The sequence below is a fragment of the Meleagris gallopavo genome, chromosome 7 (genome assembly GCF_000146605.3).
Source record: "Meleagris gallopavo isolate NT-WF06-2002-E0010 breed Aviagen turkey brand Nicholas breeding stock chromosome 7, Turkey_5.1, whole genome shotgun sequence".
Lineage (NCBI taxonomy): Eukaryota > Metazoa > Chordata > Aves > Galliformes > Phasianidae > Meleagris > Meleagris gallopavo.
In genome coordinates this window covers 9,900,459-9,919,402 of record NC_015017.2, presented here as the reverse complement: position 1 = coordinate 9,919,402, position 18,944 = coordinate 9,900,459, and the positions used below count along the sequence as shown (strand labels likewise).

The 18,944-nt window shown below is 42.0% G+C and overlaps 1 protein-coding gene across 1 annotated transcript in view; it reads left to right on the top strand.

Annotated features, from left to right (window-relative positions):
* The first annotated feature begins 9,032 nt into the window (after window positions 1-9,032).
* The window catches only part of PLCL1 (phospholipase C like 1 (inactive)), an 88,851-nt gene continuing 78,939 nt past the window's right edge, over window positions 9,033-18,944 (top strand). Inside the window, exon 1 of the mRNA XM_010713408.2 lies at window positions 9,033-9,152. Coding sequence (XP_010711710.1) covers window positions 9,048-9,152 — 105 coding nt within the window. The 5' untranslated portion in view covers window positions 9,033-9,047. The remainder of the gene's footprint in view (window positions 9,153-18,944) is intronic.

The following is an 18,944-nucleotide window of genomic DNA, read 5'->3' as shown; positions in this document are numbered from 1 at the left end:
AAAAGGGCCAAAACTTGAAATCAAGCAGGCATGTAGTTAAATTTCCCCCTGCTCCATAATTTTCCATTGTAATTGTCTTACTTTTTTTGTCATATCTACTTGCATCTTAACCAATCAAAAATATCTTAATTTAAATAAAACAAAAGCCTATTCATGCCTGTACTATTCATGCGGTTTAATTGGTTTACAAAATACAAATGGTCTTTGAAAGGAGCTGATTTGATTTCAAGAGGCTGGTAGCTGTCTGTCATGTATGGCTCTTCTGATCACAAAAGAAAAGAAGAAAAACTAGGCATAAATGGTTTTGTTTCAACTTGCTTTGTTTCTGATTTTTATATGAACAAAGACCTTACTGTGGCCTGCTGAAAACAATAGGGGAAATATTCTTAGGATTGTAGCTCATTGCACAAATGGAAATAATCTTCCATGTGGTAAGTCCAAGTAGGGAACTGAAAATGCTTTTGAAATTTTCCACTTACTTCTTCTAGGTAGTATCTGCATGGCCTTACCAGCTGAAAAATTATGTTCTTGGAATATCTGGTTGGATGGTATTACAGCAATATTTATCAATGCAAGACTGGGTTTTAATGAAGATCTTCATTTTTTTTTAATACTTGCAATATGTAAGAGAGGATGATTAGCTGGAAAAAGTAGCATGTTCTTACCTTGCCATTACATTAAATGGAATTACAAGCAAAAATTAGTTGAAGTTAATTTCTGGTATTGCATGTGAAGTAGTTTGTTAGATAATGATTTCTTAGCGCGGAACAAGTTTTCACAATGAAGGCTGGTTTGGGCTGGGGACCCCAACATGCATTTGGAGGAACATATAAGTAGTTGTGCTGTGACTGAGAGGTTCCTGAGGTGTCTAACACATAGGTAAGGTCCATGCTGAGTGACAGCCTGAGCAGCGAGGACTTAGCAGGAATTTGCTTTAAGTCAATAGGGCTAATAGGAAATGAACCAAAAAAAGAAAGCCACCAGCCAGACAACTTTGTTTACATCTAGGTAGTACTCATTGAAAGGATCCAGAGGTTTATTTATTGGATTATACACCCTTCTGCAGGAAGAATGGGGTTTTATAGTATCTACTTTTGTTTAAATTTGTTGCCTTTTCTCCGATGTGTCCCGTGGGAACCATTGGCCAAGAAACGCTCACGTTGCTTCGGGGAGCAACTGAGCATGTGGTAATATGCAGAGCACTGCTGTGAGGCTGCCTGCCACTGGGGCATGGTCAGCAGTATCAGCTCTTTGTGTATGCCTTCGTGAGGCTGTACCCAGCACTAACTGCGAGGGAGACGTGGGGAGCTGCTGGTCAAGTCTCTCTAGCTGCCAATAGAGTTTACATTTAAGCAGAGATAGAGGGGTGCAGGAAGGGGCATTGCTAGCCAAGTAAATCAAATCATTGTGGCAACAGGTTGCAGATGATGGAGAGACCAGAGAATGATAGGCAGTGGAACTGTAAAGTAGAGGTGGGTCTCTGAAGGATGCAGAGATGATAAAAATAGAAAATACTGGTTATTGGCAGCAAGAATAATAATCAGAATTTATGCTGTGTTTCCTCCAAGGGAACACAATCACACATCAAAAGAAAGCTTTATGTGCAGCTTGGTGTGGTAGGAATAGGAAAAAAATAGGAAAAATGTCTTTGCCTTGACGGTTGTTGCTGTTCGTCTCTATGAGTTCTGAGGCTACTTAAGAAAAGTAATACTTGCAGTGAACTACAGATTAAGCAGTCAAGCTAATGAATAATTGAAGTATTTAGTTTACCTAAAACATCCCTACTTTGTTTCTTTTCCTGCTAGCCAAGAATATAGATGACCAGCTTGTTGAAATTTTCTTTGTTCTAAGCACAAGTCCGGGTTAATGCTTTGCTAAGATGAACTTGATCACACAGCAGTTTTAGCAACCTGCTGAGTAGGAGCCATTTACCATTTTGTGCTTCTGTTTTATGGGAGGTTCATTAGGTGAATCCCTTCTGAGATATTTATCTCTTAGATAGTTTCACGGAAGAAGCAAATCATTTATATTTTTTCTTGATTTTGTTTACTGTGTAAAGAGGCTTACTTCACCTTTGCTCTTTTTATACAAAGCAGAAATCAGTCTGGAATACTTAATCACCATAGATAAGTGTTTTAGCATGATGGAAGTAGAGTTTCTCTGTTGATAGTTACTGATGCTAGGAAGAGCTTATCTCATTTGCTCATCTGTATGGGTGTAATAAATCCTGTGTACATCAGTTGGGAAACAAAGAGAAAGCAGATTTATATACAACCCGGTGATGCTAACACAGCAGCTGAGAATCTCTGAACACCTTTGTGTCCATTTGCCAACTTTGTGTCCATTCTGCTTATTCCCATGGACATGAGAGGCAGAGTCAGATTAGCCTATTGGTCTGACCTCAGGGGATGTCCCTTGCCCTGATGCCAGCATTCTGCTATCTGTGGCTGAGGAGGGCTCTGGCTGGGTCATTTTCCTGCAATTTTGGCTTGAGCTGCTGTGCCCTCTGGAGAGAAGAGGGCCAGCTAGGTGGAGAAAAGATCAAATGCAGCTCACAACTTTGTTCCTGCTGAAGAGGAGCCAGAACTGAACCTCTCAGATATATTATGGTAATGAATGTAATTAGTAATTGATTTCTCAAGTAATTCTGTCCTTGGACTTCGATGACACCTCTTCTGAAGGATTGGAAACTTAAATGCTGCTAACCTTCCTGGGATCATTAGCAACTTTGTATGCGCTGCGTTTTTTTGGAGTGGGAGACTTTGTCTGGGGGCTGGAATGGGCTGGTGAAAAGCAGCATCTTTCTGATGCTGCTCTGCACAAGGCAGGTATGGAATAGTGCTTTGCAGAGGAGACTTTACATATCTGAAAGAGGTTTGACCACTGCCAGTGAACTATGGTTAAGGATACCTGCATTACTCAGTCTTTTACAGACTCATAGAGAGCAAGCTTTCAGAATCCTCACAATGCTCTTTTCTGGTATAGGGAGATTTGCAGGAGTTTGAGACATTGTTGCTGTCTTAAGGTTTTCCTCCACCTGTTAGATACAGTCTTCTGATGTTACACAGTTGCTATGGAAATAAATGACATCATAGTCCAGGGAGCATGGCTTCATATGAGAAATCAATAAACTGGAGCAAATGAATTGTCAGACAGCTGTTTTTCCTCCCTGTCTTACTAACATAGGGGAAAAAAAAGAAGTGGATGGATAATGAGAAAGTAATAAGGTACTTTTTTTCTGTCCAAGGAAGTACGTGCTTTCTGAGTCAAATATCTGTCTGTTCTTTGAGACTTCAAAAGTGTTATCAGTAATCCTTATAAGACATAAAGGGAATTCAAGTCAGTAAGTTAGTAATTTCCCACTAATTGCATCATATTTTGTGTTCTGCTTATTTCCAGTTTATTTTCTGTTTTTGGAATCTGTTAGCTTGTAGAATACCTTAAAAGGAGCTGGAATAGATGTAGCCAGCTTACTCTGCAAGATAATTGGGACTCCTGGAAGCGCACCATTGCTTTTGTCTCTCAGCCCTTCCTCGTTATCCTCCCCTCATTAGGGGCCTCTGTCAGTGTCTCTGTGCGTGCCTGCAGGAAGCAGCATGTCCTGCTGCCCCGGTATCTGGGGACTTCACAATGGCTCCAGCTGAACTCGGCTCCTCAGGGAGGGAGCTGGCACCTGGCAGCCCTGCCAAGGCCCAGCCCCATCACTGTGGGGATTCCTGTGCAGGAGGTGTTTCTTCCTGTGAATGAAGGAGCCTTCTCTGTGCCAGTAGTTAGCAGAGTAGATTGCAGGAAACCTCTGAGAGAAGGTAGAATGGTGGTACATTTTCAGCTAGGTTGTGTCAGTGCAGTAGTCCTCAGAAGAAATGTGCCCCAATTAAGGTACTAAGGTAAAATATGCCCTAAATAGTTGTTTTTGACATAGTTCATAAATTTAGCAAATTAAATTGCAAGTGTTTTAACTACCAGGAAAAAAAGCCTCTAGAGTAAATGTCAAATGCCACAGTTAAAATAAAACTTGAAAACATTTTAAAGCCTATACTGATCAAGGCCTATTTTGTGCATCATGCACATGAAAACAACTGTCATAAGTAAAGCAACCAATATTTAGTGGTTGATAGCATTTTTAATTGCAGTGGCACTGATATGCTGCTCCACATGTGGTAGACAGTCTTAAAGGGATTAGCCAATTCATTGCTTTGCAGGAAGGCTGAGCAGGAAAGTTGTGCTGCTTAGTGGATTTGCTGTCACTTCTTGAGGAATTAGCCTGTTCATGTGACAAGAGCCCATTTGAGTCTTTAGGTTATTTCTGAATGAATCAGCTGTGCAAGGGCAGCATGTTAAGGAGCTTATTCCATGTTGTGTGCGTAACTTAATGCAACAGTGGGCTATTTTCCAGTATTTGCTAAAATAATAAAGTAAGCCTTCCTGAAGTGCATATAGGTGGGGAGTCCAGCATTGACAAGATGTGGTGTTACAACATATCTGTGACTGTAGAACCGCTGTGATTTATGGCTGAATAGAGGAGGGCAGCACTGACTCCTCCATGGTTAATTGCTTCATAAGCATTAGAGTTAGTGATCACCAGCTGTACAAATGTAAAGGAAACATAGGGATATCACCCAAGTATGTCCACTGCTGCAGTGTGAGCTAGTAGCAGATTGCAGCTGTTGCATGTACATAATCTTTTGAAAAAAGGTATCTAAAAAAATGGTCAGGATTCACTTGTAAAGCCACGTGTCTGTGCAAGACACAATGACAGGAGGGTTCAGTGAAAAACCTGGTTTTTGCAATGCCCTTTAAGAGATTGTAGACTTGCCAGCTTGTGCAGTTGGTCTCACTGGCAGTTTTACTTCTTCACTGTATGTGCCAGGAAGGACCAGCTCTGCAGCACCAGTCCTGGCTGGTGGCTGCTCACCAGTCCTGGAATTTGGGAATAATTGTAGAATGGTTTGGGTTGGAAGGAATCTTGAAGATCACCTAGTTCCAATCCCCTGCTATAGGCAGGAAAACCCCTCTTTAGACCAGGTTGCTCAAAGCCCATCCAGCCTAGCCTTGAATGTCTACAGGGACTGATCACCTTCAACCCATTCCAGTATCTCACCACCCTCGCATTACAGAATCTCTTCCTTGTATCTAGTCTAAATCTACCCTCTTCCTGTTAGAAGCTGTTTCCCTTAATCCTGTCACTACATGCCCTTCTAAGAAGTCCCTCTCCAGTTTTCCTTATAAATGTACAGAAAAGTAGCTTCTAGTGTTCTTCTAGTGAAATAGAGCTATGACTATTTAATGCAGTGGGAAGAAAACAGTTTGGGGAGAAATTTACTGACAGAAAACAGACTGAAATGTGGTAGGAACATTTTTGCAAGGAAAAGGTCTTATGCCTTCTCTGCTATTCTCTCCTGACTCTTCTTGAGCATCATCCATGAGAGCAGGAACTTAGTTTCTTTAGCATATTACTGTTCAAACTACTGTGATCTCACATCATCTACCTTAGTGTGTGAGATCACCCAAGTATCACAAGCAGCCTTCTGGGATGCGATGCCCCAAATCATAGGCAGTGGTCAAGTCCTGTCTGCTTTGCACAATAGTTGTATCGAAGTCAACTTGACTGAAGGAAATGCCATTTGGGTCACTGGGGAAGTAGCTTTTAATAGCACACATTCACTAAAGAAATGATCCTGTTGTTTACAAATGTTCTTAGTAATAAAGATGAAGGGAACAGATCTCGATGAACAGAATAGCTCCCAAAGTGTATGTTTTCTCATGAAATATCTATTATTTATGATGATTCTTTTGTGAAGCATCTAGCTAGGCCAGATGAGGAGCACTAACACAAATACAGTTGGTGAATTCAGAGAGACTGCTTTAAGTAAATAAAATGGACACAGTTTGACTCATTAAATACACACTGCTTTTTATCTTTACTCTAGCATGCCAGGGAAATCGTGTGCTCCTCCAAGAAAGAAGGGAAATAATAGATGAGGCTGGAAAGTGAGAAGTATCAGAAGGCACAGATTTAAGTAATGATAGCAGTGGCTGTGGGCTGCTTGCCACTGTGGAAACAACAGGAGCAAATTAATTGTGCACCCCTTGCTATTTTGGAGTGCGGTAGAGAGGCTCGAAGTTTTCTAGGTCAAAAAAAGGAGTCTGGCTGCTTAGTTAATGCAAAAGATGGGTCTGAAATATGACATTATTTACTATATTTATTTTTGAGTCTCTGTAAAACTAACAGAAAGGTGTCTGTTGCTCCTTCTAGCTGCCTTTAAAAATTTTTTAGACTACAAATGACCATTAAAGGTATCATGCAACCCTATCCGTGAGCTTACATAGCAGCAGGTTGTGCAGCCATACCATGGGGCTGTGCTATCAGCTCCAAACAGTGCCCAGAGGAGAACCTTTCTTAAGGGGCAGCCATCAAGGCTGAGTCCTGGAACAGCTTTGTGAAGTGTTCATCTCAGGGCAGATTTTGGCAGATCCTTCCTTGTGTTTCCTTGTTTCAGGCTGAGGGAGTGCGGGAAGGACACCTTCCTTGTGGTGGGTGCTTACTGACCACAAGCAGCTCAGCTGTGCTGGGTCCAGTCTCTGTCCCAAACACACCTTGCCAAAGTGCAGTAATTGCAGTGAGAGCAGTGGCTTAGATTCCTTTCTCAGGTTACCTGCTAATGTGTGCAAACTACTCTGTAGGATGCATATGCAGACACCTACACTCCCAGAGATGAAAGGTACCTTGTGCTTTCTGATGTGACAGCAAGAGGAAATGATGCATGGAAATGATGTTAATTAAATGCCACGTTTTGGAAAAATGAGATGCTAAGTCATTGAGTTAAAATACTGGTGCTGTGTGAAGCAGAGTACATCAGTCTTGCAATTATTTCTAGAAACATTATCTTTATAATTTGTTTATGTTCTGGTTTTTTCTAGAAGCCCCGGTCAGGATGCAAACTGCATTATGCTAAGTGAGTTTATGGAGTACTTCAAAGCAGTTTCTGGTTTAATGAGCGCTGGGCTGATTTTTCTTCTGTATCCTCATGTGGGAAGCCATAACTGTCTGCGCATATTTGCACAGGAGTATCTGTGCTTACAGAGTTATGTGCCTACACAAGAAGATTGTGTCAGTGTACAAGTGGCTGTATCTGTAAGGCATCGTAACTTTTACATATTGAAAGCCATTTTGCGTGCCCTCTATTTACGTAAACACAGGATTGAGCTGGGATGAGTTACAGGCCTCCTAGGCTCTGTAGAGAATAGGCTCAGTGCCACTCAGCAGAGCTGGTTAATGTGAGGAGGTAGAAGTGTTTGACTGGGCGGGCTGGGTTACAGCCACTGACAATTTCTTTTAGGAAGACTGGACTTAAGAGCAGTTGAAGAAATAACATAAACACCAGCTACTACAAGGGTTAACGAAAATTTGGTTTAAAAACATGAAGATGAAATGGAACCATGCATGTGGTGTGTTGGTTAGTTTCATGCTGTGATTGCAGACAATGACTTGGAAGAGGCTGGGATGTCCGGGGTTATTTCTGAGTGCTGGAACTGGGTGGCTGCTGCCTGGGCTGGGGTGTGTGGCAGGACCTTGTGGAGTAGGAGGGTGTGAGGCAGCATTTGCTCAGGGGGTTTGAAATCCTCTTGTGGTGAGAAGTTTCTGCCCAGAGATCTTGGGAAGTTAGCTGCAGTGCTCTGTGAAACAATAATGCTAATTTTAAACAGATCTTGGAAAACTGGGCCTGTGGAACTTGGGTTGTTCCAGTGCTTAAATAGGGTCTGCAAGCATAACCTTGGTTAAGAGATTGATTTGATGTCAGTGGCAGGCTGGAAGACAGTTTGTTCTTGGGACCCTGCATTAACTTAATGCTCTGAAGTATTAAAAGCCAAAAATACAATTCATAGTATGGCTTAACCACTGGTAGATTTGTCAATTTGTTTTTTTGTTTTGTTTTTTTTGTGTGTGTGTGTTCTTATGTTTACATGCCTTCATAATAATAATAAATAATAATAATTAAAAAAAAGGTAACAGCAATTATTTAATAAACTTGAATTTCTGTAAATGGTTGGAACTGGTAATATATGTCCTTTTGATTAAAAGCAAATGCAAAAAACTTTGCATTGACCTGGTTAATGGATTTAAAACCTGAGATTTGGAAGTGAATCTGTTGACATGTACTTACTAACAATGAGATCCGTTTCTGCCTTCCCCTATCTATCATCAGCCCAGTGTAAGGTTTCGTTGATAGAGTTTGCATACAGAAGTGCAAGTGAGTAATGAGAATGTCAGGTTACAGAACAATGCAAATCACATTTGTCTTAGTGCAGGCAAAATTAAGGTGATGTAAAAAGCAACTAAGAGCTTTGTTTACATAAACAAGGTAAGAAATATTGTAATCATAATACATTAACATTCACCAAGTAGCTTTTATTTCTAGCTTGAACTAGTTCAAAAATTTCAAGCACTAATACAGGCTGAGGAGAGAATGGATTGCAAGCAATAATCATTTGAATTTTAAACTAAAAAGAGGGTCAACTTAAATTAAACATCAGGAAGAAATTTTTTACTCAGAGGGTGGTGAGGCACTGGCACAGGCTGCCCAGAGACACTGTGGCTGCCCCATTCCTTGCAGTGTTCAAGGCCAAGTGGGACTGGGGCCTTGGGCAGTCCAGTCTGGTGGGAAGTGTCTGTGGCAGGGGCTGGAACTTGGTGAGCTTTAAGATCCCTTCAGATCCAAACCATTCTGTGATTCTATGGAAATAATAAAATACATGCTCCAAGCAGTTTAGCAAGTGGAGCCAGAAGTACAAACCAAAGTGCAAGGGGAGAGATGCTGAGGTGAAAAGCAGTCATGTGTAACCATATGCAAACACAGCTGTGCAAGCTGTTCTGCATGTAAGGGTCCCTTCCTAATGCACAGATGATTGAATTTTACACTTCAGAGCAGCAGCAGTTGGACTGTACAGCCATACTCCTGTTACCTCTCTCGCATCTTGTGAGAGGATTTCAGCTTGCTGGTCACGGAGCAAAATGGTCACAAGTTACTTGTTATTTCTGTAAATCCATGGACCTTGCTGTCTGGGAGCAACTCAGAAGAATGTATGTCAACATCTGCTCCAGAACAACTGCATGTGCCAGTTGGCAAGGCAGTGGGGAGAAGTGGGAAGAGGTAAATTGCTTTCCTGTCATGCTGCTTGCTTTTATGGCTGTGCAACCCTCTGGTGGTGATGGGGTTTCAGTGTCAAGGAAGCACTTGGCAGAAGGAGGCTGTGCGTGCTGGTAGGAGTGCAGTGGGGAGGTGGCAGCTCTTGCTCAGAGGGGTGTGAGGTGGTGGGAGCTCTGGCTGGCCTTTCAGGCTGGGAGCTGATCCTTGGTGCTGGTAGCCTTCTTCATGCAGGTGGGAGATGGAATCCAGAAACTACTGGATGTCAAGAAGTGGTTAATAGAATAAAGCAGTTGTGTATTGGTAAGTGATAGGAGGCTTGACTCATTATTTCAAGGCTAGTTGCCAGTCTTATCATAGTAGGCCTACTGAAAACTGATTTGTTAACATACAAGAGAAACAAATTACAGAAGAACACAAACCTTCTTCTTAGTAGAATATGAAGACTTTTTTGCTATTACATCAAGATGTTGCATGTGATGTGAAAGGGCTCTGAGACAAAAGGTGGAGATCAACTCCCTTATTTGACGTGTCTTTAAAGGAAACGTATATAATCCTGACTAGAGGGGGAAAAAAAAATAGCTTGATTTGCAAGAAAGATATTTGTTTTTCCTAGTGGTTAGTACTCGTGAGACTGTTTTGTGGTGGACTCTTTCTTTCTCCAGGAAGGAGAAAACCCTGTCTTTGAAGATGTCCCTAAGCAGTGAGTCACTCTGTAGCTGTTACAGGCCATTGCATCTCAGGGGTGTCAGACAGAAGGGACCGATGTGGTGTAATGGGAACAGCCCTGGTGAAAGGGCTAATTTCTTAAGCAAGCACTGACTTGTGAAGGCTCTTCATCCCAGTCATCCCAGAAGAGAGTTTGTAGAAAGATGTATAGCATCATAAACAAAATTGTTTGGAGACACCTGCTTATTTTTGCTGGTAATAAACTAAGATACGGCTTAACTTTGCTAGTCATTTGGTCCTTGGCCATCATAATCGTGCAGAGTTCTGTGCACCTGAGGAACTTGGTGTGCCTCTTGCTTTCCTTCGGTATTGATTTTTCTGTCTGGTTTAGAGAGGCTTTTAGTTTGTTTGTGTGATTCTACACTGACATGAAAAATGAAACTTATCCCTAGTCTTAAGCGTGATGCCCTCAGGAGAAAGGAAGCATCCATTTCTTGTGAGGCATTCCACTCACTTGAGCAAGGTGATTTTCATATTAAGGATTTAAAAGCAAACCATGTGGTGCACAGATACTGGAGGCTGAAGTGGATGCCTCAGAACAAAACATGGTCTGTATTTTGCTTTAATGCCTTAATAGCTGGATTAGTCCAAATGTTTTTGTCCCTACAGGTGACCTAAAAAAAGACCCTAGTTCTAGGAGATCACTGAAAAAAGGAAGCAGAAAACATGACACCAGGTAACTTGGTGTGATGGTATTAAAAACAAATCAACTTTTTTCTTTTTTGGCTGCATACTTTTATTATAGGGGAATATTTTTACCCTGTTGCAGAGCTGTGTTAGTTTTTTAACAAAAGATGTAAGAGGACTGATGATGAACAGATAAAAACATACTGAGCTGTGCTTCCTGGAATGTGGTGTATTTGACGGGGCTTTGTTGGGTTGGTTGAAGAGCTGGTTTCTCTTGGGTGCTATTTTGACAGAATGTATTGTTTTTAGAGATCCTAGGAATTATGCCTATAAAAAGCATTCAGTGGTTATGTTTATGAGGCTTCATTCAGTGCTGATGCGGCTGTTGTCTGGGGGCCTTTTCAGGCTGGATGTGAAAGCAGGGCAGTAATCCTCAAGCTGAAGCTCATTTGTTTGAGCATTTCTCTCAGCTATGCATGTCCACAGCTGTGTCAGGAGGACTGGGCAGTGGTGCCAGGAGCTCCTCAGTCCCCACACAGCTGGAGGGAAGGGCTCCTCTACTCCTTAGTAGCTCAGTGGGGGCTGCAGGGCTGGGCTTAGCTGGGTGTCTATCCAGGCGAGAGGCAAAGGTGTGTGTGTGTGCGCCCTGGATGGGGCAGGCTGTGTTCTGGGCACCAGGCGGGATCACAGCCCTGTGCTCTGGTCCATGTCCCTAGCATGGTGGATGCCTGAGGGCAGCAGGCCTTCATGCATGCTTCCGGGATGGCAGGTCTCAGCACTGCAGCCCCTGGTCAGGAGAAAAAGGAGAGAGATTATTCTTGGGCTGAGTTTAGAGCAGACTCTCCTCTTCATGGCTGGTGTTTTTTCAAAGAGATTATTTATGTTCCCACAGTCTCTTCTGCTAGCTTCCGTGGTAAGGTGTGAGTGAGGACAGTAATGTAATATTTCTAGATAACACTTCATGATTACCTAAACCACGGGTGATTGTACAGCATTACACAAGTACTATGTAGTGCTGCACATCTGCTCTGTGTAAGACTTTAGTTCCTTCCTCCTGCACTCTGCATGCTGTCCTTGCTGAACCAAGGGCTAAAACTCAGAGTAGAATTACTTTTGCATTACTTAATACTGATTCCTAAAAGAAAACAGTAACAGTTGTTTGGCTTTAGGGAGCAGCTGCTGCAAAATCTGTTGGGAAATGCTTGTGGAGCTGCCTGTAGTGTGTGGAATTATGGGGTAGCTGCAGCATGATGTTTTGTGAAAATAAATATGAATATAAATTAACTGTAGATGAATAACCTAGGAAATTCCTATAGAAGTTCTGCTTCTGCAGACATAAGTGTCCTCTGATTACTTCTCCATGGGCTTCAGTGATGTTTCTGATACTTATGTACAAGTCTTCATTATTAAGAATAATGTAAGTTTTAAAACTAAAAAGGATAAGCACTAAAGTTAAAAAGATGAGTTTTCACCTGGATCGCTGTAGTTATTTTTCACAATTGTCCTCGGTGACACAGGCAAAAACAGACAAGTTGTCTTATTTTCAGCATAACCTTATTTATCTGAACTGACAAAAGCAAGTGCTGTGCAATGTGGCTTGTAGATGTACTCTGTGTCTCCAATCAGCACATCTTGATTGGTACCCCTACCCAGAGCAATTGCCCTAGTATTTTGTCTGCACAAGTGTTCCTTATCTCAGCTGTACTGTCTGTTCCTGTGATGCCCTGTGGCTGCTGCTGGGCTTCCCACAGACCCCGCAGGGAGAGTGAACACTGTGAGATGGGGAGCACTAGCAATGCTGCTTCAAACAGAATGCCCCAACTTGCCCATTGGACAATTTAATCAGTTTACTTGGTCTGTCTTTTGAAAAAGCACAAGCCTGTGCATAAATACGTTGTTGTGAGATGCCTTAAAGCTAAAACAAGATGCAACGTTCTGTAGTGCTAATTGGTGGAAGGGTAGCATGGATGTGTCTTGGCATTGGAGCACAGCCTAAGTCTGGTTGTACCCTAAGGTCTACTTTTTTAATTTACCTTTCTTGTGTGGAGGAGGAAAAATACCTCCTTATCCTATCTGCTGCCACAGCCCTATGGATTTGGGAGTGAGGTCTGGCTCCTTGGGTGTGAATTTGCTTATGGAACTGCCTGTAGTGTGTGGAAGTATGGGGTAGCTGCAGCACAGGGCTTGGGATGTTGTCTTGGGATGTGAGCTTGGGCAAAACATCTGGGTGCTTCCAGCTGGGAAGTGCAAGAGCCTGTAGTAAGATAGGATATTTTAAACTGTAGCAAGTTGGGAAAAGAAGTGATAAAAGTTAATAGGAATCCTGACTGGAAAAAAAAGCAATCAGTACTGAAGTTGTGGCAGGCCAAGCAGGTGAGAAGTCAGGTTAGTAACTTGCTTTCCTAAGGACCTTGCTTAGAAAGATCTTGTTTGTCTAAAGGTGTTGTTTCAGAGCCATGCTCAGAGTTACTGTAACTTCTGGTTGAGTATGTAATCCTAAATCTTCGCAACTGTTTGTTGTGTCCTTCTGTCTAATAAAAATAAAATGAATCATCTTTATCTATTTCAGCAGTGCTTTCTCTATCTTAGCTAATGAGATTCCCTGGCAGATAATGCTTGATTTAGTTGCAGTGTTTACAAACTGCAGATCTGGGTTGGACACCTGAGAAGATAATGTGAGAAAAAGGAAAAAACAAACGTACTAAAAGATAGATGAGAAAACTTGGTGTATTTGTGTACCACAGGAATAAAAGCATCTTAGAAAAGTGTTGACACTGCACCACGAAGCATCCTACGGATGAGGGTGTTTGTAGCTGTAGAGTAGAAAGATGTACTCTCATCTTTGCAGTTATTCATTATGGAGTTGACATTTGTCACATAATTGTACTATTTTCCAGTACAAATCTTGCTTTTACTTATAGTTTCATTGATTCCTGTTCCTTCAGTGTCTGCTCTGGTTCTAATGATAGTAGGAGCAGTTATCTGGTGGTACCTATCAAATTTCCGATGGCTTTGGATAAATTAATTTCTCATTGGCTCAGTTGTTTTACCTGTAGGAGCAATTACTCATGTTTCTCAGGGATGTGATGTAGTTTGCTTAAGAGATCTCTTGGAGGGAATGCCTTGAAATTACTGTCACCTGAGAGCTGAATGTGGCCACCTGGACTGGCATGGGATGCTGACCTGTGCAAAAAACCGCTTGGGTTTATCAGGGATTGAGGTGAGAGGGTCTGATTTGATTTGCAGGCAGAGCTTAAATTATGTAAGGAGATGGTGACGTCTTGTGCCTTGCATGCAAGAGACTTTTAATTAAAAGCAGAATCTATTATCATAAAGATGCCAGGAGAAAATGAAGTTATTTTTAAAGCTCGCTTTCATTCAGAAACTATTTTTGCAATGGTAATGGTGGTATATTTGTGTAGTGCTTCTGTATCTTAAGCAAAATTTGCAAATGTTTAAATGCTGTCCTATTTTGACACTTGGCAACTCCAGCTCTAATTCTGCTGGCATATTTTTACAGCTTGTTACTACACGCATCAAAGCTCCAGCCTAGATAAATCCTTAGTATCATGAATGCACAGACTGATCTCTGCAGGCACTTAGTGTATGAAAGATATCCTCGGAGCCCAGTGAAGTGGTTTAGTCACTGATATAATGCACCCATGGTCTGCAGTTGGAGTTTCCACAGAGGACTGTGGGACTGTGCCCTGTGGTGTTTGTTCTGGGAGCAATTGAAAGGCCTTATGTTGAATTTTATTCTGGAAGAAGACTCATGAAGATGTAATAATTATCTCAAAATTATCTTTGCCTTGCTGAGTATGGTAACCACAGTGAACCAGAACAGCCTTGGTATGGGTCGATTTGCTTGCCCATGCCCTACAGTGAGCTGGTTTTCCAGGGTTGTGACTTAAGAAGTTGCTGCTTGCTTGTTTTAGTATCTTAATTGAAAAGTCAAGAAATTTAGGTCTCTGTGGGGAACTGAGCAAACAGAAGATGTATTCCCAACTCACTCTAGAGTCTGTTTCTGGGGAAGGCTAAGTTTCAGGACAGTCAGCAGCACACTGAATTAAGAGATAACGAGAGCACAATACTTAACTGGGTTAGGCCTTAAAAAGGAGTGACTTGGAAACTGTGGTACCTTCCTTCTTATTTAAGATGCAGCTTTCTGAGTTTGAATTTGCATTGTTGAGCTTTCCATATGAATGGCAAGAAAACTGTGAGAGAGTTCAATGTCCTATCAGCCTCTAAACACCGGCACAGAACTATGACTTGTTTTGTGAAACATGCTATGCAAGTTCACTGTTAATTTTTATGGTGCTGCCACCGGCACATCAGTCTTTCTCACCAAGAAAGCTTACAGACTGATAGTTTGTAGATCATTACATGTTCATCCCACTGTCATGGCCTTCTTTACCGGAGAGCAATGTCTTGATAGAGAATAAGCAGAAATGTAGCTAAAAATGATAAAATTGCATAACAATAAACTAATCTCTTGTTCAGTTTCACTTTACAGATCAGATTTGCCCTAAGGAAGAATTTGGCCTAATCTACCTAACAGCGATGGGAAACTTTTCTTGCAGGGAGTACTTTGTGTTGCTATCTGTTGAGATTGGTGTAGGCCTTTTAAGTGTGCGGAGGCAGATCTGGGCTAGAGTTTAACCTTTAACCTTGCAGCTCAGCTATCTTTTGGCTCTCTCTGGGCTTCATCAGCCAATCTGATAACAGTAGTACAGAAAGATTGGCATATGTATCTGATGAAAGGTGGTGTGGATGAGGGGAATCCAAGTGCTTTCTTGAAGGCTGGTTAGCAGAAGAGCCAGCTGATCAGTATATTACCCTACATGGCAGTGTATTGTCCTCATTCTTGTTAGGGAGCAGGTGCTGAACGTGTTCTAACCTATGGGGTCTTTCCAGCTTCCTTCTCACTGCGCTGGCAACCTTAAAGCTCAGGAATATTTTTCCTATGTAACGCTTTTTTACATAAGCAATTGCTGAGTGTTTTGTGGATGTGAGAAGCTGAAGAAATGAGAATGGGCTGGGAGCATTCATGAGCTGGGGTGGAAAAAAGCTTGCAGAACACGTACGTAAATTTGCAGTCACTTTGTGGAAACCTGGATGAGTCAAGCCTTGTAACTGTAGGCCAGGAGATGTGAGAAAGGCAGAGGAGTGCTGAGTGGGGTAGATAGAGGAACAAAAAGCATTAAGTGCTTGCTGGTATTTCCTGATGTAAGATCTAAGGAAAAGAGTGGTACAAATAATGTGGTGGGGAGACAAGGGAAGATAATAGGAAATATCCCAAGCCTCTGTTGAGATTAGTGCTTGGTAGAAAACCAGAGATTTCTTACCTTCTTACCTAGTTCAGAAATGTAATCGTGCAAAATTCACATCATCACTGGGAAGTGAGTCATAAGATAATTGCAGCGGATCTATAGGATGCTTAACACTTGAACATCCTTTAAAAATACTGCTTTCAGTACACTGAAAGGGATGGTTGTATGGTCTTGCCAATGTTCCAGCTGTAAGAATGGCAAAGTATTACTTCTTCAAGCAGATGGAGACCATCAGCAGAGAGCTGCTGTTCAGTGTTTCCCAGGTGGGGTTCCTGCAAAAGGCAGGAAGCAGCATGATGTTCTGGTAGCTTCTTAACTGGAAAGTTTTGCATGCTGAAAAAAAAAAAAAGCTATTGCTTCTTAGTGAACTAATGCCTGCTGTCTGTCTGAATTCATGTGAACTCATTTGTTGTCATAGAAGAATAATTAAAAATGTTCGTAATGTGCATAATGTGAATACAGAGGAACATTTGTGAGGTGACAGTTTGAAAAATGTAGCTATGTATGGGAATTTACTGAGATCCTGGAGCCAACCTCTGTTTATAATAAACAGCAAAGTGAAAAGCTCAGGGAAAGATGAATGTAGAGCGTTTAGCATCAGGATGTTTTGTCAGTGACTAATGGAACTTGGCTAGTTTTGCTGCTTGGCAGTTATACATCTCTGCAGTGCCTGTTACGATGTAGTCTTGCTGTAATCCTATTGTCTGTAGCCATTTGGACGCACAGTATAAACCACGATAGAACAAACAATTCTGGTGTCGTGCTCTTTGGTCAGATTATTAATGAAATGCATGTTCATTGTGACAATGAGCGGGCATTTCCAAGCCTGTTTATGACTTCAAAAGGCATCTTTTTGAGGTACAACGTCCTTTTGGACAGTTACTTAGACTATTTATGAAGTGAGTTCTAGAGCTTGCCTTCACTCTTCTGAAAGGCACAACTTATTTTAATTTTGAAGCTTGCACAGCATCCATCCTGCACTTTTGTGTAAACGAGGGAAACTACTTTGTTTCTGTTGGATGCACTCCCCCTAGGGAAGCATTTGTCCCTTGTTGGGACAGGTGAGCCACCAGGGCCCTGTAGTGGCTGCATATGTGGAGAGGGGAGGTGCTGGTGGTTGACAAGGATTGGGATGGAGCAACTGACAGCCTGATTGGAGCTGCTGGCAGTGGTGACTTCTTCCAGGAGCAGTTCAGAATGGGAATTCCCCAGTAATTAGGAAAGGGGGGGCGGAGGGCATGCCTCTGCATCCCCACCCAGCTGCAGAGACTTCCTGGTGCTGCTGTGTTTTCATTTAGTCCTTGCCAGTTGTGGCTGTTAAATACAGAGGAAGCCTGATTTCACCATTTGTCTTGAAAAATTTCTCCAGGTTACAAAAGAATTGCTCTTCTCTCAAGATTTCTAATCTTGACTTTAAAAAAAAAAAAAATAATAAAATAAAATAAAGAAAAGCAGTGGCAGGATGTGGAGGACCAGGCGGACTTGGCACTGTAGGTATAACAAAAGCAGCAATTGTTTTGTATGTGTGGATGTGCAGAAACAGCTGTGTTTGTGCTAGGAGCTAATGCTTCTCCTTGCCTATGCCCTCCAGCAAGTACTCTGCCAGCTGGGAATGGAAGAGGAGACACCAGGTGGTACAGGGCTTGCTGAGAGCAGTGATAGGCACCATACCTGCAAGCAAACAGCAGCCCTGGCTGTGGCCTGTCCTGTCCCATGCTGCGGGTAGGTGCCCAGCACTGTGGTCCTGTAGAAGTTTGGCTTTCGTGCTTGTACTGTGTCTGTCTTGTTTGCCCTAGAGCTACATTTTGCATTCTCCTTATTCAACATGTATAATGACAGAGTTTAAACTGCATATCAGATAATTAGTTCTGAATGCATAATTTAATACCATTTCTATGAGTATGGGGAAGTACCTTGCCCTTGCTTAATTTAATAGGTGAAAACAATGTATTAAACTCAGGGTGATGAAATGTGTGCCTTTGTCTCTGTTCCAGTTCAGATTGATTGAATGTTCCTCAGAGCTCTCCCTGCTGCCATCTGCCAGTTTGCACCACAGTAGGTGCAGTGGGTTTTTCTACAGAAGTGCTTCTGCACAAAAGGAATAGCAGATCAATGCCCTGGTTAGGGCTCCTGGTTCCAGTTAATATCCACGGAGGTATGAATGGCAGTCATGGTACAGCTGCTTCAGGATGTGTACATGACAGAACCTAGCAGGGAATGGTTTGCTGACAGCAGGTGTGGCCGTTGGTGGTTGCCTTGCAGTGTGATTGCACACCTATCCTGCCTGAAGAGACATGCAGCTGTTAGGCAATGTATATATGGGTTTTCAACCCAGATCACTTTGTTTTCACTCCTAAAGGTCTGAATACAACGGGTCCCCTTGACTGTACTACCACTGTAGAGGCAGCCAAGTTTCATTTGCTTCCATTTGACTCAACAGCTGTACCGACCCCACCAAGAAGAGGCTCGTGTTCCGTACGGCTTTGCGTTTCAGTAGGATAAATACAACTTTTAGGCACTTGCAGGCTGTACAAATCCTGTCACTTTTCCTGGCAAGTGAACAACACACTTGTTCTTTGAATCAGAGCCAGAGTAGCTGATAAAGCATTTGTTGTACTTAGGAATAAGCTCTGTTTGTCTTCATCAGGAATAATATGGTACCAGTTACTGCTCTAAGCATCATTTTTCTTGTTAGGTGTTTTAATGATTTTTCTTGTTAGGTGTTTTAATGATTTCAAAAGAGGGTAAAATTTATTCTTATTTTCAGCATTCTGCTCATTAACACAGCTCCTAAATATACAGGAACCAAGGCTTCTAGAGCAGGGTTTGGTTTGGGATGTAGGCTGCATTAATGAATATAGGAACTACAGCAGACTCATCAGTTGAACTAAAATACCATGTAGACAAAATAGCAAAAGTCTTTATTTCTAAAGCTTCTTAAAAAAAAAAAGTTATATAGCTCAGATGTCATACGGATTTGTGATTAACAGAGTGATTATAATATTGGAACAGACTTGGCAGCTGCTGTTCCATAAAGCCATCACTTCTCCATGCATGTGGGAGAGATCTTTTGGGCATTGGCTGGCTTTGGTTCATAGGAAAGACACCCCCC